At 43.5% G+C, this 24,038-nt stretch overlaps 1 protein-coding gene across 1 annotated transcript in view; it reads right to left on the bottom strand.

Annotated features, from left to right (window-relative positions):
* LOC138793167 (protein Shroom1-like) overlaps window positions 1–24,038 on the bottom strand; it is a 68,023-nt gene that overhangs the window by 3,073 nt on the left and 40,912 nt on the right. The window contains exons 2-7 of the mRNA XM_069971533.1: window positions 18,023–20,556; window positions 16,212–16,279; window positions 14,485–15,078; window positions 13,161–13,685; window positions 443–533; window positions 39–311 (exon numbers count right to left, since the gene is read on the bottom strand). Of these exons, the coding sequence (XP_069827634.1) occupies window positions 39–311; window positions 443–533; window positions 13,161–13,685; window positions 14,485–15,078; window positions 16,212–16,279; window positions 18,023–20,449 (3,978 nt within the window). The 5' untranslated portion in view covers window positions 20,450–20,556. The remainder of the gene's footprint in view (window positions 1–38; window positions 312–442; window positions 534–13,160; window positions 13,686–14,484; window positions 15,079–16,211; window positions 16,280–18,022; window positions 20,557–24,038) is intronic.

Here is a 24,038-nt window from a genome sequence, read left to right as displayed (position 1 = left end):
ATAACTGCAGAACTTTCCAACTCACACAGAAAACTTACCATTTCTTCTGCGTCTGTATTCTTATCAATTTTACTTAAAGCATTTTCAACCCGGGTAAGCCTCACTGACAGACAGAACAGGAGGCTCACCACTTTCTCCAAATCTCCAATAAACATCATGTAGCGTTCATATTCATTGGGCTTACAGACTTTCTTCACAACAGCCTCTATGTTTGTGCCATGGATTGTGTTTTCATTGATTTCAGAAAGTAGAAGTTCTTTTTCATCATTAAGTTCTTCCAGTAGGGAATTGATATTAGAAATAAGTTCTACCTGTTAAAGGGTAAGCATACAATAAAGAGAATATTTATCACCAATCCTATTGTATCTGTTATCAGCTATTGTTAGTCATTGGTAATAAATACCTTACTTTACTTAATCACATGGCTTACAACGTTACTGACCTTAAGCAAAGTGATGTCATCTAGGTTTTCCCCATCTGGTTTCTGGTTACAGGTCTTCTCAGGCAACATGGTTTTTGAATGAGATTTTATCCTGTTTTGAGTAAAAAAAAAAGATAAAATTTAAACTCCAAATATTTCACATTAAATATTTTATGAATGTAAATTCTTAAAACCCATAACTATACTATTTTTGTATCACTACTTTAAACTTACTAGAAAATACTAGTGTCATACCCTGAATTGTATTGCCTTAAGTTTATGACTGACAGTATGCTGTATTGGGTGGGTGCACATCTCTTCTGACCTGTGTTTCATAATTGTAGGATGAGAGAGCGATAGCAGAGTATGCTGCCTTGTAAAACCTGGTCACCTGACCATTGGAGCACCTTTTTCCGTAATGAAGATATTATTCCAAGATATAGTAGATCTCACATCTACCATCTATTTAAGTATCCAGTTTTATATGGTTCATCAGAGCATCACTCAAAATTCTTATTCCTTGCCCTAAGGTGAGACTGTTCATCAGTCATCATCATACCCTCTAAGTTTACTGGTTCTGGGTTCCACGGTTACTAATTCTTTTCCATCAACAACCCTACATGCAAATCCTGCTGTCTGACTTGTCCCTTTCTTTTTACATTACCAGTTTTCCATAGAATTTTGGTCTCAACAATACAATATTTTCAACATACAATGGTCGTCCTGGAAACAATAAATGTATGTTGAGGGACCACTGTACTTTACATTTAAGGCCGGGTTCACACTGAGCAAAACTAGCAGAATTCCGCGGCGAAATGCTGTTAGCCTCCCTCTTATAATGGGAGTCTATGGGAGGTGCACGCTCCTGCTCTGTCCGCGCTGAAGAATGAACATGTTCATTCTTCAGCGCGGAGAGACGATGTGAAAACAGCAGCGTGCGCCTCCCATAGACTCCCATTATGAGAGGGAGGCTAACGGCATTCCACTAGTTTTGCTCAGTGTGAACCCGGCCTAATAGAGAACTAACTGCCTAATACTCTCAGAGCTCTTGATTAAAGTTAATATGTCATCTAAAAATCACAATATAGTTTAAATCAACATTTTATGTTAAACATATTAACCTCTTAAGGACATAGGACGTACCGGTACGTCCTATGTCCTCACTTGCACTTCAAAGCGGGGCCGCGCGGCGGCCCCGCTTTGAAGTGCCGCGATCCCGGGTGCCGCGTGTAGCCCGGGACCGCCGCTATTAGCGGGCACGGTCTGATCGCCGTGCCCGCTAATTAGCTAATCGGAGGCAGCTGTCAAAGTTGACAGCTGCCTCCGATTACCGGAGGCAACGTTTCCCTGGTGTCTAGTGGGGGAGATCGCTCCTCCGGGACCTTGTCCCGGAGGAGCGATCTCCGTTACTGATGCCGGCCGGGGACGCGTCCAAGATGGCGCCGTCCTCGGCTCGGCACTCGTTTACTTCCGGCTGCAGCAGCCGAAAGCAAACGAGTGCCGATCTCATGGATCTCTGCAGCATATCTATGCTGCAGAGATCTCAATGAGAGATCCAAGTGTATATACTAGAAGTCCCCCAGGGGGGCTTCTAGTATATGTGTAAAAAAAAAAAAAAAAAAGTGTTGTTAATAGTAAAAAGCCCCCTCCCCTAATAAAAGTCTGAATCACCCCCCTTTTCCCAGGTTTTAAATAAAAGTAAACAAATAAATAAATAAATAAACATGTTTGCTATCGCCGCGTGCGTAATCGCCCGAACTATTAATTAATCACATTCCTGATCTCGTACGGTAAACGGCGTCAGCGCAAAAAAATCCCAAAGTGCAAAATTGCGCATTTTTGGTCGCATCAAATCCAGAAAAAATGTAATAAAAAGCGATCAAAAAGACGTATATGGGCAATCAAGGTACCGATAGAAAGATCAAATCATGGCGCAAAAAATGACACCTCGCACAGCCCCATAGACCAAAGGATAAAAGCGCTATAAGCCTGGGAATGGAGCGATTTTAAGGAACGTATATTGGTTAACAACGGTTTGAATTTTTTACAGGCCATCAGATACAATATAAGTTATACATGTTATATATCGTTTTAATCGTAACGACTTGAGGAACATGCATAACAAGTCAGTTTTACCCCAGGGTGAATGGCGTAAAAACACATTTCCCCCAAATAAAAGAAATGCGTTTTTTTTTTCAATTTCACCACACTTCGAATTTTTTTCTGGTTTCGCAGTGTACTTTATGCAAAAATTCAGCCTGTAATTGCAAAGTACAATTAGTGACGCAAAAAATAAGGGGTCATGTGGGTTTCTAGGTGGAAAAATGCAAGTGCTATGACCTTTTAAACACAAGGAGGAAAAACCGAAAACGTAAAAACGAAAATGGGCCATGTCCTTAAAGGGTTAAAGAAAATGTACCACTAGGTACATCACTTTGGATTTTTTACATAAATGGATTGGCATCAGTGTAGGGATACTGGTGGCGCGGTCCTTTTTTTTTTTTAACTGGCGCCCAGTTCCAGCACACAGCACCAGTCTTTTTGCTTTGGAGCACTGAGGGCAGACCTGCTGGCCCCCAGTGTGATGAAACACCTACCCACTGTGACGCGGCTCCATTAGAATCAATGAAGGGAGATAGTCACATTGGGGGCCAGCGGGCCTGCCCCCAGTGCTCTCAGGGGCGGTTGGTGCTCAGGAATAGACATACCCACGTTGGTGCCGCTCTGTTCTTGAAAAAAAACAAAACAAAGCGACGTACTTTTTCGATGATGTTTCTTCACTTTAATTTATATTTATATATATATAATGTGAAAGTGAAGAAACATCTTCATATTATATATATATATATATATATATATATAAAAGTGAAGTGAAGAAACATCTTTAGGTTACAAACCCACTTGCCGGATCTGCAGCGAGTCTCCTTGCTGCGTTTTTGCAGGGAGACTCGCTGCAGATCCTGGCCCTATACTTTCAATAGCAGAGAAACTCTCAGCAGGGATGTACATCCCTGCTGCGATTTTGTCTGCAGCCCGCCCCATTAACCCCCCGGCCGCCGGACATTATACATTACCGGGTCCCCGTTCCTGCTTGCTCCCGGTGTCTTCACGGCCCGCCCGGCCAATCAGTGCGCTGCGGCGGGGCAGCGCACTGATTGGCCGGGCGGAACGTGTCGGGAGCCGCCGAAGCAAGCAGGAGCGGGGACCTGGTAATGTATATCCTGCCCGCCCCCCTGCAGCCCCGATCGCCCCGCAGCCCCCGGCCGCACGTTCGCCCCCAGCCCCGCAGCCCCCGGCCGCACGATCGCCTGCAGCCCCCCACCCCCGGCTGCACGATCGCCCGCAGCTCCGCAGCCCCCGGCCGCATGATCGCCCGCAGCCCCCAGCCCCCGGCTGCACGATCGCCCGCTGGGGGCGATCGTGCGGCCGGGGGCTGCGATGCTGGGGGCGATCGTAAGGTCGGGGGCTGCAGGGCTGGGAAAGATGGTGCGGCCGGGGGCTGCGGGCGATGGTGTGGTCGGGGGATGCGGGGCTGGGGGCGATCGTGTGGCCGGGGCTGGGGGCGATATACATTACCTGATCCCGGCTCCTGCTTGCTTCAGCAGCTCCCGGCACGTTCCGCCCGGCCAATCAGTGCGCTGCCCCGCCGCAGCGCACTGATTGGCCGGGCGGGCCGTGAAGACACCGGGAGCCCCGAAGCAAGCAAGAACGGGGACCCGGTAATGTATAATGTCCGGCGGCCGGGGGGTTAATGGGGCGGGCTGCAGACAAAATCGCAGCAGGGATGTACATCCCTACTGCGAGTTTCTCTGCTATTGAAAGTATAGGGCCAGGATCTGCAGCGAGTCTCGCTGCAAAAACGCAGCAAGGAGACTCGCTGCAGATCCGGCAAGTGGGTTTGTAACCTTAAAAAAGTGTTAAAGAGAATGTACCACTAGGTACATCGCTTTGTCTTTTTTTCATAAACAGACCGGCACCAACGTGGGTATGTCTATTCCTGAGCACTGACCGCCCCGCAGAGCACTGGGGACAGCAGGCCCGCTGGCTCCCAATGTGACCATCTCCCCTCATATGGCTTCATTGATTCTAATGGAGACGCATCACAGAGGAGAGGGGTTTCGTCACACCGGGGGCCAGCAGGTCTGCCCTCAGTAATCCAAAGCAAATAGATTGGCGATGTGTGCGGGAACTGGACGGCAGTTTGAAAAAAGGACCACGCCACCAGCATCCTGGCACTGGTGCCAATCCATTTATGTAAAAAATTCAAAGTGATGTACCTAGTGGTACATTCACTTTAACCCTTAGACGACCCTGGACGTAGGGTTACGTCATGGAAGTCTGTCCCCAGACGACCCATGACGTAACCTTACGTCCTGGGTGTTTTTCCCGCTATGAAGCGCGCTCCGGAGCGGAGCGCGCTTCATAGCAGGTGGGGGCCGGCTGCAATCAGCAGCCGGGACCTCACCGGTAATGACACGCTGCAGCGATCGCGCTGCCGCGTGTCATTAACCCCTTAAACGCCGCGACCGCGGCGTTTAAGTGTAAGTGACAGGGGGAGTCCCCTGTCACTTACCGATCGGGACCCCCGCAGTGTGACTGCGGGGGTCCCGATCGTTGAAACGGACTGCCGGAGGTCTCTTACCTGCCTCCGTGCGGTCCAATCGGCGATCTGCTACTCTAAGCCTGCACAGTCAGGCTCAATGAGCAGATCGCCGATAACACTGATCAATGCTATGCCTATGGCATAGCAATGATCAGTGAAGAAATCTAAGTATTGTATGTACAAGTCCCCCAAAAGGACTTTAAAAGTGTAAAAAAAAAAAAGTTCAAAACACTAACACACTACCCCAAAACCCCTCCCCCAATAAAAGTCTAAATCACCCCCCTTTCCCATTATATAAATAAAACATATAAAAATGAATAAATAGATAAACATATAATATACCGTAGCGTGCGTAATTGTCCGATCTATTAAAATATAACAAGCGTCATTGTGACCGGTAAACGGCGTACACGAAAAGAGGGGAAAAAGTGCGCAGATTTCCGATATGTTACATTATATATTAAAAAAAATCAATAAAAAGTGATCAAAACGTCCGATCTTCACAAATATGGTATTAATAAAGACTAGAGATCATGGCGGAAAAAATGACACCCCATACAGCCCCGTAGGTGAAAAAATAAAACCGTTATAAAGCGTCACAATAGGCCCATTTTATTAATATTTAATTGCCAAAAAAAAGGATTTCATAAAAAAAATATATATAACATTAGAGAATCTGTGTAACCTGCATATGGTTGTGTTCGGACTGACCTATAGAATAATAGTGTCATGTCGCTGTTACCATATAGTGCATTACGTAGACACAGGAACCCCCCAAACGTTACCATATTGCATTCTTTCTTACGATTTCACCTATTTATATCTTCCTAAATAATATATTTGGAATTCCATCATACATGTTATGGTAAAATGAAAGGCGACATTACAAAGTACAACTATTCCTGTAAAAAACAAGCACTTACATGGCCTGTAGATAGAAAACTGAGAGTGCTGGAGCTCTTAGAAGGGGAGGAGGGAAAAACGAAAGCACTAAGATCAAAATTTGCGCGGTCCACTGGGTCATTTTGGGCCTGGTCCTCAAAGGGTTAATATATGTAACATAAATGTTGATTTAAACAATATTGTGATTTCTAGATGACATATTACCTTTAACCCCTTACCTTTTCAGCCTGTTTTGGCCTTAATGCCCGGGGCCTATTTTTCAAATCTGACCTGTCTCTCTTTATGTAGTGATAACTCTGCGATGCTTTTAACTATCGTGGTTATTCTGAGATTCAAAATTTTACAGTGATTTTTCAAGTTTTCATGAAAATTTCAGCTCTAAATTTAATTAGGGACCAGTTAAGTTCTGAAGTGGATTTGTGGGGCCTGTATGTTAGTTACCCCCATAAATCTCTCCACTGTAAAAACTGCACCACTCAAAGTATTCAAAGTAACATTTCATAAGTTTAGCAACCCTTTAGGTGTTTTGCAGAAATTTAAGCAAGTTGGAGGGGAAATTGTAAGTTTTTATTATTTTGGCAGATATTCTATTTTAATGATTTTTTTTCCTCTTACACAGCAAATTCTAACTGAGAAATACCACTCACTATTGATTCCCCTTATTCCAATGTTTCTAGAACTCCCCCACATGTGGCCGCAGTGCGTCACCTGACTCAACCACAGGCCGCAGACATGACAGAGTCCTGGTGAATTTTGGGGCCTTTTTTTATTTGAGTTTTTTTTTTAGCCATTATACCATGTGACAGAGGCCTTGGGATGCCAAAATATTTGTGTAAGACAAGTTGATGTTTCCATTGGTACCATTCTAGGGGACATGTGACACCCTAATCATTTTTTATGAAATTTTTAATAAGGTGGTATGAATAAAAAACACAATTTAGCAGCCAGTTTTTCACCATTGTTTTGTACGCCGTTTACTATACATTACATATGACATGTTACGTTATTAGTCAGGTCGGTACGATTACAGCGATATCCATTTTATGTAGCTTTTGTTATAGTTTATGGCATTTATACTATAAAAACTGTTTGCATCTTGCATATTGTAAGAGCAGCAATATTTTTATTTTTTTCGCCAATGGAGTTATGTGAGGACTTTTTATTTGCGGCATAAGCTGACGTTTTTAGTGGTACACGTTTTGGGTACATGTGACGTTTTGATAGCTTTTATCTATATTTTTTAGGGGATGGGATTAACAAAAAATGTAATTTTGATTTGTTTTTTATTATTATTTTTTACGGCGTTAATCGGGCGGGATAATTAATGTAACGGGTTAATGGTTGGGGTCATTACGGACGTGGCGATCCCAAATATATGTATCTCATTTATAGGGGCTCATTTATAAAGGGGGATGGGGAATGGGGAATATTTATTTATTTAATTTATTTATTTGTGTATGCATGTATGTGTTTCACTTTGACTTTACAGGTCCCTCTATAGTACATTAGAGCACATGATCAGTGCTGTAATGTACTATAGAAAATGAATGAGCTGCTGCCCCCCCCCCCTTCAGCTGCCCGATCTCTGTTGGGAACAGAGGGGGGAGGCAGGGAGAGAATGACCCCAGAGATGTTCCCAGAACATCATATTGCGGCAAGGGGTTAAAGGAGAACTCTGAGAGTATTAGGCAATTAGTTCTCTATTAAATGTAAAGTACAGTGGTCCCTCAACATATACAATATAAATATTAATTGGTTCCAGGATATACAGACATACATATGTGTGTGTGTTAAAATAATCCTGAAGGCTCAGGGTCCTATTACACCAACAGATTATCTGACAGATTTATTTGAGCCAAAGCCAGGAATGGGCTATAAACAGATAACAGGTAACAATGGAAAGACTGAGATTCCTTGTCTTTCCAAATCCACTCCTGGCTTTGGCTTACAAAAATCTGTCAGATAATCTGTTGGTGTAATAGAGCCCTTACAGTTTGCATTTTAGCCACTAAGCCTAACTAAGTTGGGGGGCGGAGCCTAGCCGGGCATGTGAGAGGACGCAAGGTCTGAGAGCTCCCGCTGAATACCGGCACATTGCTACTCCTGCGGGCCACCATCCTCACTGTAAACGCTCCCAGGGGTGCAGAGAAGCCCGGGAAGCATTCCGGTACCGGGCAAATGGCTGGAAGGGTCCCCAAAAAGACGAAATCGACGGCGGGAATGGGCGGCCGAGAAGTCCAAGATGGCGCCGACCCCGCAAGATGGCGCTGACACCGCAGTACACACCACGCAGTACAAGGCAGCTTACTGCAGGGACAGCTGCCAGGCTGTCAGAGTTCCAGAAACCGCCGACTCCACGGATGAGCAATGGATGTGTCCGGTATGATCCGGTGAAGGGGGAAGATATAGAGGAAAGCCCCATAGAGAATACCCCTTCAGAGGCAGACATGGCGGGGGGCTGCAGTGACAAGGAGGGAGAGGAGGAATACATGGAGGCTGTGGCAGGGGAAGCACAGCAGAGCAGTATTCCACCCTATGTCCCAGGGACAGTATGTGCACAGGAGCCCACACTGAGAGACATTTTGCTGGCAGTCTCACAATGTAACTCCTCTATCACCAAATGTAATGCTGCTATTTCTTCTCTTACACAACAAGTGGGCAGCTTGCAGGGAGAAGTGGGGTTTCTCCGCCAAGATTTATGTAAAGTCAGTGATAGAACCACGGAGGTGGAGCACAGAGTGGGGGACCTGGAAGACAAGGTTGCGCCTATTGCCACAACTTCCCGCAAGCATGATCAAGTTATTTCTCAACTACTACTAAAAACGGACGACTTGGAGAATCGTCTGAGACGGAATAATGTAAGACTGGTGGGAGTGCCGAAGAGAATAGAGGGTGCAAACCCCACAGAATACTTTGAGAACTAGCTTTCTGAGGTTTTTGGGAAGGATAATCTATCCCCTATGTATGCTGTTGAAAGGGCTCATAGAGTACCCACCCGACCCCTCCCAGCTGGCTCCCCACCTCGTGCAGTATTGGTGAAATTACTCCATTATCGCGATTGTGACACCATATTGCGAGCTGCACAGAATTTACCAGAAGCTACTATTAATGGCAGCAAAATATCTTTCTTCCCCGATCATTCCGCAGAAGTCCAGAAACAGCGGGCGCAATTTCTGGAGGTGAAGAAGAGGTTGCGCAATCTCCAGTTGCCATATGCCATGCTGTATCCGGCCAAGCTACGGGTCGTGGCAGCAGGGGACACTCATTTTTTCACTTCCCCAAGGGATGCGACGCACTGGCTGTACCAGGAAGAACAACATCTGCGTGGAAGACGCAGCCCGCACAATCATGATGCACCAGCCTGAGCTCAGGAGTTGCCTACTCAAGTTAAAGATTCGTTGCCCCCGGAGGATGTCCGGGTGTCTGGAAAGTATTCAAGTTCTTCTTTCTTCTTCTTTCATATTCTCCTGCTGGCCCGCAGGATTACATTTCTCCTATTTTAAGTGGGACCCGTCATGCTTCATTCTCACTGCATTGTATTTGACTGTCTGTTCATTGTGACTTTCATTTGACTGTCTGTCATTGTGTTTGACTGTCATTGTGTTACGGTCATGGAGAACTGGTGCCCTAATCTGCAGATTTTTTGGGTGCAGATCACCTTGTTTTTGGGAACCGTGTTGTTAGGTTTCCAGTTAAGGGATTTTTCCTTTATTTCCCACCTGTTGGGATCCACATGGTGCCTTACGCTTTTTTTTATTCTGCATGATATGTTTAGAAACCTGTACACCTCTGCCACCCAGTGGCCGTCCTTAATATGGCAATGTGATTTCCATCTTAGCTTAACTAAGTTCTATATGTTCACTGACATGTCTACTGAGCAGCATTGTTATTTTTTTGCATATGTGTTAAGTAGTGACTATGGCTAGTAAGCTTACAGTGATCTCATGGAATGTGCGGAGCCTGGGAGATGCGGACAAGCGGTACGCACTGTTTGACTTCCTGCGACAGTATCACCCAGTGGTACTGTGTGTACAGGAAACACATTTGACCGCGGATACTACTCAGTACTTGAGGCGTGCATGGGTGGGGTGGAGTTCTCATTCTGTTCATACGCAATACTCTAGAGGGGTGAGCATATTGGTGCATAAAGATATTCCCTTCACATGCATGGACAGTAAAATTGATCAAGAGGGTAGGTTCATCTGTTTATATTGCATCTAATCTATGGGATTAGATGCATTCTTACTGCGGTATATGTCCCGCCTCCGTACAGCTGTACAGTCTTAAACAGAGTGATGGAATGTTCCTCTATTGATAGTGGGGGATTTCAACATGGTGGTTGATCCCTCAATAGATAAACTTAGCGTGGGTTCAGTGAATTTAGCCGCTGGTGCTACTGCTCTGGGGAAAATGCTAACAGAATTGTCCTTAACAGATGTCTGGCAACAGAGACATCCGGGGGAGTGGAGTTATTCCTGTTACTCATCCACGCATCACTCACTATCTAGAATAGATTTAGCTATATGCTCCAACCATATGTTGAACCATATAACTGGTGTTGATTATCTCCCTGGGACTCTCTTAGATCACTCACCCTTGAGACTTCAATTAACACATCCTGGTTCCGGGGTGGTCGGGAGGAGCCTGTGGAGACTGAATCCACATTGGTTGACCGTTTTGGACCCGGCCACAGTGGTACCGGTGGTGGATGAGTATTTTGTTTTAAATGGGGGTTCTGTGTCTCTCCAGGTGGAATGGGATGCTATGAAGGCATACTTACGGGGTCACTTTATCCAGCGTATCACGGGGGTGAAAAGAAGAAGGGGACAATTGTGAAGGGATCTGCTGAAGGGCTTAAAAGAGAGGGAAGAGCAGCATGTCTTGCAACCGACGGGGGCTACTGCCCGGAGGCTTCAAGCGGCCCATAAGGCTATCAATATATTTGATATGGAGTCCGCAGCACAAAAACGTACATTTGCTAAACATTCCTTTTTTGTAGAGGGGGAGAAGGCGGGACACATCCTGGCAGTGGTTGCCAACGCCCAAAGGGATCCATCGTACATCACGAGCATTCAAAATTTGAAAATATTGTAATAAAAAGCGATCAAAAAGTCATATAGGCGCAATCAAGGTACCGATAGAAAGATCACATCATGGCGCAAAAAATGACACCTCACACAGACCCATAGACCAAAGGATAAAAGCGCTATAAGCCCGGGAATGGAGCGATTTTAAGGAACATATATTTTCTTTAAAAGGTTTTAATTTTTTACAAGCCATCAGATCAAATAAAAGTTATACATGTTACATATCGTTGTAATCGTAACAACTTAAGGAATATATATAACGAGTCAGTTTTACCCCAGGGCCAACATAGTAAAAACAACCCCCCCCAAATAAAAAAAAAACATTTTTTTTTTCAATTTCACCACACATATAATTTTTTTCTGGTTTCCCGGCACATTTTAGGCAAAAATTACATCTGCCATAGCAAAGTACAATTAGTTGTGCAAAAAATAAGGGCTCATTTTGGCCTCTAGGTGGAAAAATGCAGGCGCTATGGCCTTATATACACGAGGAGGGAAAAACGAAAACGCAAAAATGAAAACTGGCTGTGTCCCCTAAGGGTTAATGGTTTTCTGCGTACATATTTCATTTCCGGAAACATTAATGCGGTGGAATGATGTCAAGATTTGTGGACTGCAGAATTCTACATATGTTCATGAGGACTCTGGAACTGACAGGACTGGGAGGGGGGGGGAGGGTAGGGGTTGGAGGGTATGCCCTCTGGGGAGTTTTTGTTTGTTAATATAAAAAATGCATATCTTTTAATAAAAATAATTTGGATTAAAAAAAAGCCTAACTAAGTTGACATGTGCTGTTCTGTACACTTTCGCGCAGCGTCCCCCTTATCATAACAGACTAACAGGATAACAGTGAAAGGTGACACCAGTATATAGATAACACACCATTCACAATACCTGAACCTCAGAGCTCAGTCTACCCCTCTACACCGAGCATGCATGAAAACCTCTCCTATTCATGTCAATAGGTCAGTTCCACACTATTGTTGTGGATGTTGGTGGGGCTTGCTGTAACACCTATCTCTAAACAGCTCAGGCAAGAGGGCAGTCCCATAATAGTTACAATCAGAAAATCAAATTAGATTTTGTGTGATTTTGTGTAACTAGGTGACACATTTCCTTTAACATGCCACCTAACAATCTGTGACATGATTGTGGCATGCATAGTATAAAACCTGTGTTGGGCCTTTATCTGAATCATGGTAAAAAGTGACTGAACACCATAAAAAAAGCACAGAATGCAATTAGTGAAGCTTGGAAAAGACAACAAAAAAAGAGGCATTTCTGGAACAAACCCTCCTGGTAAATGTAAGCGGGATGGGTAGTACTGCTTTTAATATGCCTCAAAGGAGTACTCTTTAAGGCACATAAAATAATATATATACATATAGGGGGAGATTTATCCAACTGGTGTAAAGTAGAATTGTCTTAGTTGCCCCTAGCAACCAATCAGATTCCACATTTCATTTTTCAAAGAATCTGTGAGGAATGAAAAGTGGAATCTGACTGGTTGCTAGGGGCAACTGAGACAATTCTACTTTACACTGGTTTGATAAATCTTCCCCATAGTTTTTTATGCATGTGTATACTTTTGTTGACTGCCAGCAGGGGAGACATGGCCTCTTCTGCTGCCACCAAAGTTTATGTTGGGAACTGCAGGGCTACCTAAGTCCAGCAGCTCCCGATCTCCTAACCTGTTTAAGCACTGCAGAGCAGGGTACAATTCCCCCTGTGTACTGTATATTCTTATTTCATTGGATGCCCATCAAGATTGCTGTCACGATTGCTATTACTGTTCACTCTGCTTCTAGTACAGTGAACAGTAAAACAGTCACCGCTTTCTGTGTAGAGGCTGCCGGACACAGCGGTCATGTTGGGCAGCCTTCCTGAAGTACTGCATATAAGAATATATAGTTTACTGGGTGAACAGGACCCTGCTCAGTATAGCGCTGTTCGGCAAGCTTGATCAGAGCAGGGGATTGGCAACTGCAGTTCCCAACCCAAACATTGGTGCCATCAGAGAGGACCATGTTGCCCCTTACTGCAGGCAGTAAATGGGTATAATATATATATATTATACACGCACACGCACACACACTCACACACACACACACACACACACATTAGCTGTATCGGCCAGTCCACTTACTTGTTCTTTAATTCTTGGTTTCTGGAACGCTCTCTTGTTGAAATGTCTACAGAGAAGAGGCTTTTCATGAGGCCCCAGGCAGATTCCCTTACAGGAGGAGGTTTGAGGACATCAACCAGAGACTTGTCTTTTGCAGTAATCTCCTTTACTAGCTCATTGCACCTTTCTTCCACATGGGAGTGCAACATGGTTTTAATGTTTTCCCTAGGAACAGGATCCTGTTCCTTCATGCAGGGCCTCTGCCTGGGAGCTTCATCATTGACACTGTTCCCACTATAGGTAGAAGAACTGGCTACTTCTGTTCCATCCCCATGGCAAGAGGCGGTGACATCAACATTCTTCTGCTGCAAAAGACCCATCAGCTCACCATTTGTGGATTTTGATTCTTCACTAACTTCTCCAGGATCTTGATTTTCTGCTATAGAAGCACTTGGCTCTTTACCTGCTGAACTCTTACATAGGTCATTTGCTTCATCTCCCACTTTATTATCATACCAGGGAACATTTCTTTCATTGGCTTCCAAGCTTAAAGAAACAACCAAATAAAAAGACCATAAAAAAGACATACTGTACAGCCACTAAAAGACATATATAATAAAGCGTTTTGAATATAACATACACAAATCTTACTATATCTTTATCCTAACAGTACTTTTACAAAGTTCATAAATGGAGCAATATCCAAAAGGTCTAAAAATGGAGTCATAATAGACATAGTAGGGGACATTTATCAAAGTTACGGCAGAGGTGTATGCCAGGGGGAAGGCGCAGATTCACCCCTTCTCCCTCTTGTATGCTTTCCGTTTCTCCAGCTTGCTCGGTCAGCGGGATGGTGGGAAGGAGGCATGGCCTCCTCCCGTGCCCCATTTATCATGGTCCAAATCTACATGGTACACCGGGCACAGGGTCAGGTGCACGGCTGGCTGGATTCACTAAGAGCTAGGAAAAAGGGGACGGGCCTAATTTAAGACCAGCGTACGAGACCGCCAGTCTTGATAAATCCCCCACAGTGTGAGTAAAGACCTGTCCTTTATATCCATTGTATATTTGTAAAGCTAGAAAACCGTTATGTATTTCATTGAACCTAATGGATTCGCTTAGATTGTGGACATTGTAAAGTTTATGAGGGCCTGCTTCAATGGCAGATGGTTTGATATCCTTTGTTTCTGAAAAACATACTGTAGACTGAGACCTTTTAACCTCACTTCACAGAGTATTCATGCTGGCTGACAGCAATCATATTTATAGGCAGATTAGAATAAGATACATGCTCATACATATCTATATATTTCTTTGCATGCATTTTTATAGGTATATTAGTTACCTTGGTGTGTGCATACTTATAACAGGTTGTAGATGAGTGTGCATACGTAAAGATTTATGAGCTTCTAGAATCTCCTCTGAATGACATACTGACTGTCTAGGGTCTTCCAGTGACATATTAGGAGACCTCCAAGCATCATCCGTGCTCATATTGTAGGGCTGTGCAAAAACCTCATTGTCTGTTTGGAGAGAGTCAGGCTGCTCTGTAGTCCTAGGGTAAAACTGTGAAGAAGGAGAGGCGTCTGGAGAAGCTCTACTTGCAGTCTGTGGACTGGAATGTCTATCATGTGCCGACTTTGCAATATCAGATCTATGGGGCCTCAGCAAATCCTCTTTACTTGATTGTTTGGACGCACTTCTTGGCTCAGGGCTGGACTTCAGCTTGTCATGATGGGCCACGGCTGTACTGCTCCTGTTTCCAGACTGTGGGCTAAGCACAGAGTCTTTAATGTGGCAAAGCTGCTCTGAGCTTTGACTCAGCACTGAAAGTCTTATTCTCTCTGAAGATCCTAATTCTTCCATGGACTTTCCTCTGACCCTGGCCTGGCAAACTTTTTCTTTCTCACATTCAGCGCTATCCATTGTATAAGACCGTCTATTACACAAAAAACAAAAACAAAATTAGCTTCAAAACATTAGGATGCTCTATTAAGTTGTGATACTTACAGTTTAGGCATAAAGAACATTGATGAAATAAAAAAAAAAAAATCTTACAACCATCAGTGAACAATGGGTGATAATCTGACCCACCATGATCAACAGAAAGTAGAGACTACAGAGGTTCGCTACTGTTATGGTACCAAAAATTTCTAAAATTCAGTTTTCGTATTCTCATTATGGGGTATTGAGTGCAGAATGGTGGGAGTTGGTATATTTACATATAAAAGGGGTATCATATGCTTGTTCATTGAAAAGTTAGATTAGATGTTTGCAGATTTTGTTGCAATCTATCAACTGAAAAAATGAAAAGGTCTGGACGCTTTTCAAATGCACTGTATATGGCTTGCTGGTTACTGGGTTATAGTTGTAATATCAGGACACCACGCAGATCCACTGATATGGCTCTTTGAACAGATGTTAGGATATGTTAGATACATTTGACACTAAAAATTGCTAAGAATTTATGTCACAACCTATATGTTTGATTTGACCTTTTTAATGCATCATATAGAATCCCAAAATACTGTTTTGTATTATTTATACTGCTATATTAAAAAAGGAAAAATAAATAAAATGCAAAAAAATAATAAAAACTACAAAAAAAATTCCAAATGATGCTTAAAAAATATTATCTGAGAGACTGGGACTTATTTTGCCTTTGGTTGTGTTTGGCTTGATGGCTGTTAGTCCTACAGGGTATGGTAAAGACATACTCTTGTGCTTTTAAAAACTATCAAACAGGTTATTAAAGTTCCTTAGATAAATGCTTAACATCTAGGACCCCACTCTTACTGAGCACTCCTTTCTGCCCTCTTGTTGTTGGCCAGAGGGCAACATAGAAATTTGGGGGGGGGAGGGGGGATTTACGAAGGGTACATCAGAGGCGTACGCCAGGGAAAAGGTGCAGATTAGCCCCTGCTCCCTGGCGTACGCCTCCTTTACGCCCGGCTTGCCCGATGGGTGGGCTGGCGGAGCTTAGGGGTGTGTGATAAGGCGGGGAGGAATTTTAAACACTGTAGACCATTTTATTTTCTGTTACATAGTCAGAAATACATGTATTTTTCTCACCTATTATAACAAACATGGTTATTGCTTGAAAGTGTTGATGTTGAGGAAGTCAATTGCCCAGCTGGTACCTAAGAGGAGTCAAAACACAATCACAGATACAACTCCAAAGCATTTTCATTTGCTGCAGAATCTGTAAAAGCTTCAAAATCTCATGTTATGTGTGAACTTTCTATAGAGACTAAAATGGATCCTCTCATCACAGATTCTGGCAACTGGCATTCCACAGTGTTTTTTTCTTCCCTCAGCTGTGCCATCTTACAGTCTAAGTGGCAGAACAGTTGTTCTTCAAGGAAACATGTGACTCTTCTATAGTATTTATCATATAAGGTGCTGGGTTTCAACTAACTTTGCAGTACGTCATACAGTAAGCTACATATATAACTCTCGGATGGTAACTGCACAAAATGCACCTAGCACTGTGATATATAAATGGGACGTCATACTCAAAATCACCAATAACAGACAGATAGTAATTTTGGGAGCTGGTATACAAGTAGATACTGAAGAGCTAATTTTGCAAATCCATTAAGTGTGCAGTGCCTTCTGTGGAAAAAAAAAGTTGTTCAATGATTTTTTGGGGCACTGTAAGGAAATTATCTCCAAACTTGTAATAGCTAAAAACTGGCTTATTAAAAATAGTAAAACTAGTAAATGAATGTGTTTCAGTATACTATTCTCTCTATATAGTGACATGTCAAGTTTATATAGGTGGGGGTCTAGGTGCTAAGACATACAAGTGTACCTGTCATTATAAAAAACTTTTGACATGTCACAAAGACATGTCAAAAGTTTTGATCGGTCCAGGCCTGGGTGCTCAGACCTGTAGCAATAGGGAGATAGAGCGGGTAGAGGACCGCAGCTGCAGGAAATCTGCCCTAATTTTCTAATTCTGGATAACTTCTTTTAGGCCTATTTCAGAAAACATGGCAGTACAATACTTTTGTAATACTGAAATAATGTATTATTTTTTCCAACTTTCTTCTCCTGGTTACCTCTTTTATTATGTTAATATACAGATGTGAGATGAACTAAAAATGCTATCAGTAAAAGGCACTGTAATAGTGTGTCCTCTACTAGTGTCTCTAGCTGCCTCCAGCTTGCTCAGGCAATTACTGACTGTGGGACATCACCGCGGCTAGCGATTGGCTGAGTGGACTGTCACCCTCTGCCCAGCCAATCATTGACTGACTGAAAAGGGACTTCGCCGCGGCCAGTGGTTGGCTGAGCGGGTTGTCACTTTTGTGTGAGCAAACCTTTTTTTTTTTTTTTTTACGAATATTTAAAACGAAGCTTGCAGAAATTTGCTTTTTTTTTTTTGTAAACTTTGCTGTGCTCATCCCTGATTCTATATAAACAGCTACTCTTTATTGTATGGATCATGTAGTATTGACCAACCCTGAAACTACCGAATAGACTAGATTTAATGTACTCTGCTTCAAAGGAAATTTTCCAACTGGATCCGATCCATATGTCCTATTATTGTAGACCTAGACGTATGGCCTGTAGCACTGGTGTCACCATTACAACATGTTGTTTTATAATATTTATCAAGTTAAACTAATTTCAAGTGGAGAAAGTGGCACTTCAGTTTTATTTACGGCTTTGCTGGTAATCCCGTTGGACAGAGTCACTCAGTGATTGGCAACTGTACTCAGTCATAAGATAGCGGTCATTCATTGAGTTTGGCTGCCCATTGGTCTGCTTAGCTCGGCTCCTGAGCAGAGGTCTAATAAATTACAATTTATACTGAATTTTTTTTTTTACAAAACTATGTATCTATCTACTCAGCATGTTCAGTATGACAGAAATACCTGGGGATGATGAATGGATTTGGTTTTCAAGGAAACGGCTGCTGAAGAATCTTCAAAATAACATTTGTTTTTATTTAAAGGAGAATGAGCGAGGTAACTTTTATGTTTGTCATCCGTAGCTTCGTCCACCAAATGTACAGGATCTCCAGGACACATCTTTAGAAGTCTGTCATTCCAAGTGACTGTAGCATCATATGAAGATGAAGCTCCAGTTGATCTTCTATGGTAGGATGGTTGTGGAAGATTACTACCTGATATTTCATTTGAGAAAGATTTCCATTCCGATGCAGATTTTATTCCTGATGGTTTTTGCATTTGAGGCTGGTAAACACTGCTGGGCCTTTGATTTGCTTTTCGCTCCATATACTCAACAAGCGCATTGTGTTGTATTTGCTTCAGCTCTATCTTTGAGAGATTGGAGGATGAAAGTGTTCGTTCTTTGTCTGTAGACTTCATCCTATGATGCTCACCTGCTTTGGTTTGACTTGATCCCTCATTGTTCCATACAGAAAAAGAGTTATGTACACCAAGATGGTCAAGTTTTTCAGGCTCAGAATAACATAATTTCCTTTGCTCCTTTGTGAGTCTTTTTCTTCCTCCAATTCGTGAAATGATAGACTTCTCCTGTTCCTCTTTTTTGTAACTGATGTCCACCACTTTTGGCTGGACAAATTTAGCTTCTTCGTTTGAGCCAGATAATGAATACGATCGCACATGATCAATGGAAGGCCTTTTAGGTGCATTCCATTTTAATCTTACAGGTAAACTCATCTGCAAGTCTTTTCTTTTAAAAGAGGTTTCTCGTAAGACCTTTTTCTGGGCAACCTTAAGCTTTTCCCTGTAGTCATACATAAAACTCTCTTCTGATGACGTCAAGTTACCAGTTGTGTCGCTTTCACTACAGTCATTGACATAGTTATCAACAAGTTGTGAATGACTTTTGGTTTTCTGGAGAGGCCTTTGTGGTTCAGCAACCTGTGGTGTATTTGAGTTACCTGTTATCTGAAATGACTTGGTTTCTATGTTTGTGTCTAGGTGTTTGGGTTGATTTTTGAAGTTTAGCATAACCAAAGAACTGTTTCTTCCACCAGCAAGGTGGTACAACATTGGGGTTGATGCCTTTGTAATCTTCTCACTTGTAAATTCACTAAAGCTAGAAATTAAAGGCATAGACAGCTCTTGTTCCTGAGAAAGCAAAGGGACAGATTTTATTGTCGCATCCTTCCTGACATATGTTTTAGAGACCTTTTGGAGATCATCACGAATCAGTGCTTTTGAAGGTTGTTCAAACAAATCTTCACTGGGCCTGACGTAAGGTGTTTGGCTGCTTTTTGTGTGCAAACCTTTGTATTTGATATCCCATTGTCCAGCACTGTCATATTCTAGGTCCTTCATGTTCTGGAATTGTGGTCGATATTGTTCTTTGCGCACTTGGTTATGTGCCAGATCCTCTATTCCTTCACGGTTTGTTCCTTCATCATTATAACAATCAGTTTCTTGAGCTGGCTTCCAAGAACCACTCCTAACTTCATTTTTTTCTGAGACAAGTTCATTGAGAGAACGCCTTGTGCTTTTGGTAGCTACTCCTTCATTCAAGCAATAATCGGTGAACATAATGCTTGGATTTTGCTCTTCTCTTTTCACAAGAATTTGTTGGACGGTCTGAAAATCTTTTTGCTCCATGTCATCTACATTTAACCCTCTCACTTGAGAAGGGGAATTATTTTCATTTCCAATACAATTTACATTATGTGATTTAGCTACATTACCCACAGAGGACAAAAATGATGAACTTGTAAGTTGAGGATATTCCTCTTTGTCCCAACTGCAGGATGATTGGTTCCATTCTCCCTGCATAGTGCTTCTTACCCACATAGCGCTGTCGTCTTCAATATAGTGGCGACTAAGTTTGTGCTCAGGAGAAGAAAGGTCACTTGTACTTGTGGGACTTCTCTTACTTTTGTGGCTGAAATGATTTTCAGACTCCCTGATTTTATCAAACTGTTCAAGGTGCTGAATGGCAGTATAGTTATTTATTCTCATTGGAGGTGATTGATCTTCATGGAGAGTTATCTGTGAGCTGCTGCTTAACTTAGTGATTCTCCCGGGTTGAGAATTTTTAGTTAACGAATCTTCACAATTTCTTTGGTCTTCTACATTAGGATTATAAATAGCTTTGACATACTCTGAGTCCATATAAGAAACCTGTTCATTCAAGTGACAACTTCCATGTTGAAATGGCTGATAGTCCGTAACATAGGAACTACCAGAAAATGAACTGTAGGCAGAGTCCACTATAGCAGCCATGGCTTTTATAGGTGAGGAACTTTGTGCACAGCCATCGGAGACCAGTTTATGCTGAAGATCTGAAATATCCCCTGTGCTTCTTATACTCCAGTTTTCTATTGCATTTCCAAATGAAGACATCACTAATAAAAGAAGGCAGGATTCTTCTTTTTTTTTTTGCAACTTATAAGTCTTAAAGTTTCATAGAATTGCCATTTTCTTTCGTTTTCATTCTCCCATATATTATCCTAAGGGGTAAACACATACAATGTTATGATTTTGTTAAACACAGATAAAAGGGTTTGTATGGAAAACAGTGTCATATACTTAAGCAGTTTATAGCTGTAGAATACATACTGTACACAGATGTCTGTGCAAAATACATATCAATTATCACCTATAACATGTCCATATATTAACCTAAAATACTAGGTGTAGTCTATTGATATAGCTAGAATTGTACAGGTAATAGCATGGTGGCTCAGTGGTAAGCACTGTAGCCTTGCAGCGCTGGGGTCCTGAGTTCAAATCCCACCAAGGGCAACATCTGCAAAGAGTTTGTATGTTCTCTCCGTGTGTGCGTGGGTTTCCTCCGGGTACTCCGGTTTCCTCCCACACCCAAAACATACAGATAGGTGAATTTAGATTGTAAGCCCTATTGGGGACAGGGAGCAATAATTGGCGAAACTATGTAAAGTGCTGCGGAATCTGTGTGCTATACAAATAAAAGCATTATTATTATAAAAAAAAAAGGTTATCCGCGCCAGAAAACCCACTTTCATATATTTAATTGAGGAACTAAAGACATAGGAAATCGGACCTACAACCATCACTCCATGAAGTTCTTACAAAAATGAACATCACCTGTTGCTATCAAAAAATAAACCACACACAAACATTACTCTCTTTCAAAAATCCGGTCCATTTGAAACCAATGGAGATCACTTTTTTAAATAATGACTGAAGATAACGAAGACTGGACTGAAGAAAAACAATAAAGGAAAAAAGCAGTACTCACCCATTGCAGTTCCCACTGCTAAAATGTTTATGGTGCCAGGTCCCCACTACTTCCTGTTTTTTTCTGCCTGCTTAGCAAATCATTGCTTAAGGGGGACCACAACTGCAGAAGTGACACTATATTACTATAAAGGGGCGAGTCGGACACCATCAGAACAGCACTGGCAGGCAATCTAATTGATTTATGCCGGGTTTACATATGTCCGGCGGTGCGGCGGCGTTTCCCTCCGGCGCAGGAGAAAAGCGCCGGAGGGAAACGCATCTTTGAACTGAACCCATTGTTTTCAATGGGATCGTTCAAAATGTGCGGCGGTGAACTAGTGGCCGCCGCATCGCCGGACCGTCGGTGCGTTAGGACGCATCTTGCAGCGTCCTGGTGGACCGCCGCTCCGGTGATGCGGCGCCGCACCAATTCAATCGAATAGAGCGCTGGATGCCTCGCCGGGCAGGACGCATGCCGTTCGGCTCTGGCATCCGGCGTTCAGGCAAATAGTACACAAAATAAACATATATCTCAACCTGTGTGCTCTCCCCCTCCCCTATAGTCCCCCCTTGGTCCCCCAGTAGTATATCACCCCCCCTGTTTCTCCTCCAGTAGTATATAGCCCCCCTGTTGCCCCCCCCAGTAATATTTAGCTTCCCTGTGTGTTCTCCCCCAATTAGTATACAGCATTGCTGTGCGCTCTCCCCCAATAGTATATAGCCCCCCATGTGCGCTCTCCCCCTCCCATATAGCCCCCCTGTGCACTCTCCCCCTCCCATATAGCCCCCTGTGCGCTCTCCCCTTGTAGTATATAGCCCCCCTTTGAGCTCCCCCAATTAGTATATAGCCCCTGTGCGCTCCCCCGCAAATCCCATTGAAAATGACAGGAAAACATACTGGAGAAAAAAATGTCAACTGATGAGCGCAACTTGTGACAACTGATGGGAACTGATGACAACTGATGGAAACTGATGGCAACTGATGGTTTTTAATGAAAAGACGGATAGAAAAACTGATGACAACTGATGCATTTTTGGCATCAGTTGTGACATCAGTTGTGGTCAGTTTTTAGGCAAAAAACGCAACTGATGCCAACTTATATATGTAAACCCAGCCTTAGAAAAAAAAAAAAAAGCTCCATCAAGTGTGCACCACTTAGAGTTGTTTTTAAACATATATATGTTAATATTACAGCTAATTTAATGCCTGTCAACAAGAGTCATGTCCTTTAACCCCTTAACGACATCGGGCGTAAACTTACGCCCTCGCGCCCTGGTACTTGGCGCATCAGGGCGTAAATTTACGCCCGATGTTTCCCCGATCGCTGCGTGTTCACACACAGCGGTCGGGGAAGATGGCCTGCTATAAATCATAGCAGGCCATCTTAGCTTCACGGCACGGGGGGTGGTTAACACCCCCCGTGCTTACGATCGCCGCTATAGGCTGATCAATTCAGATCAGCCAATAGCGGCGATCGGAACCTTTCCGGGTCATCGGCGACCCGATGACCCGGAAAAAAAATGGCGGTCGGTGCTGTCCGAGGACGGCACCGACCGCCATTACTGTAAAAAGTAATGGTGATCGCCGTGCCACCGGCCCGATCGCCGTGAACGGCCGGCCGGTACCGGCCGGCCATTCACGGCGATCGGGCCGGTGGCACGGCGATCAGAGTCCCACAATATAGTAAATACCTGCCCTGGACCCCTCAGCTAGGTAGCCGAGGGGTCCAGAGCAGGTATTTGTACATTACTCACCTGTCCCGGGCTCCTGATCGGCGTCTTCCGGGTTCGCGGCATCCTCGTCTTCGTTCGGGTCTTCGGCTTCTTCCGTGACGTCACGTTCGGCTTCTCTCGGCTATTTTCGGCTCCAGCGTCGGCTCTTTCCGTATTTTGCGCTCTGCTGCCCTCTAGCGGCTGATATGTGTAATACACTTATCAGCAGCTACAGGGATGTTCAAATGTAGAAATTTTTTTTTTTTTTTTTTTTTCAAATTTTTTTTTTTCTATTTTCCGCACCCTATCGCCGCTGAGTGTTGATCAGCATCGCACGAAAGTGCGCTGCTAATCAGCAACTCCTCCTTTTTGGCGTAGGGTGTTTTTTTTCTATATTCTACTGCCACGGTCTGCTTATAAGTGCCGCACATAAGTGCGGCATTTATCAGCAACTCCTTTGTTGGCGTAGGTTTTTTTTTTATACTTACTGTAAAAAAACACGTAAAAAACACTTCATTACACCACACTACATTGAATAAAGTTTGACACTACACCACTACATACCCCATATACCAATCCCCGTATAAAGATGGCCCCCAGGGTGTTTTCGGCGTCAGAGGGATACGTTATTATTACCTCCGACACCGAAACAGCCAGTGAGGATGAATGGGGGGACCTTCGTTCCTCCATTCATCCTCATCATCCTCATCATCCAGTGACGTGTCTGGGGGTAGCGTAGCGTACGCTGCCCCCCAGGCACATCTTTTCCGCCAGTACCGTCCCAATAAGAGATGACGGTATGGTGTGAAATTCTACAAACTCTGTGAGCGTACCTCAGGGTACACTTACAGATTTCGGGTACGTGCACACTGCGGAATGGCGAAGGATAACCCTTTGTGCATTCCGCAGCTGGCACCCGCCGGCGGACTGATGCAGGCATGTGTCTCCACCCGTGTCATAGAATCCATTCTATGCACGGGCGGATTCCATCGTCCATCCAAAGAATGAACACGTTGGA

The sequence above is a fragment of the Dendropsophus ebraccatus genome, chromosome 1 (genome assembly GCF_027789765.1).
Source record: "Dendropsophus ebraccatus isolate aDenEbr1 chromosome 1, aDenEbr1.pat, whole genome shotgun sequence".
In the NCBI taxonomy this organism is placed as follows: domain Eukaryota; kingdom Metazoa; phylum Chordata; class Amphibia; order Anura; family Hylidae; genus Dendropsophus; species Dendropsophus ebraccatus.
This window is presented reverse-complemented; position numbering and strand designations above follow the sequence as displayed.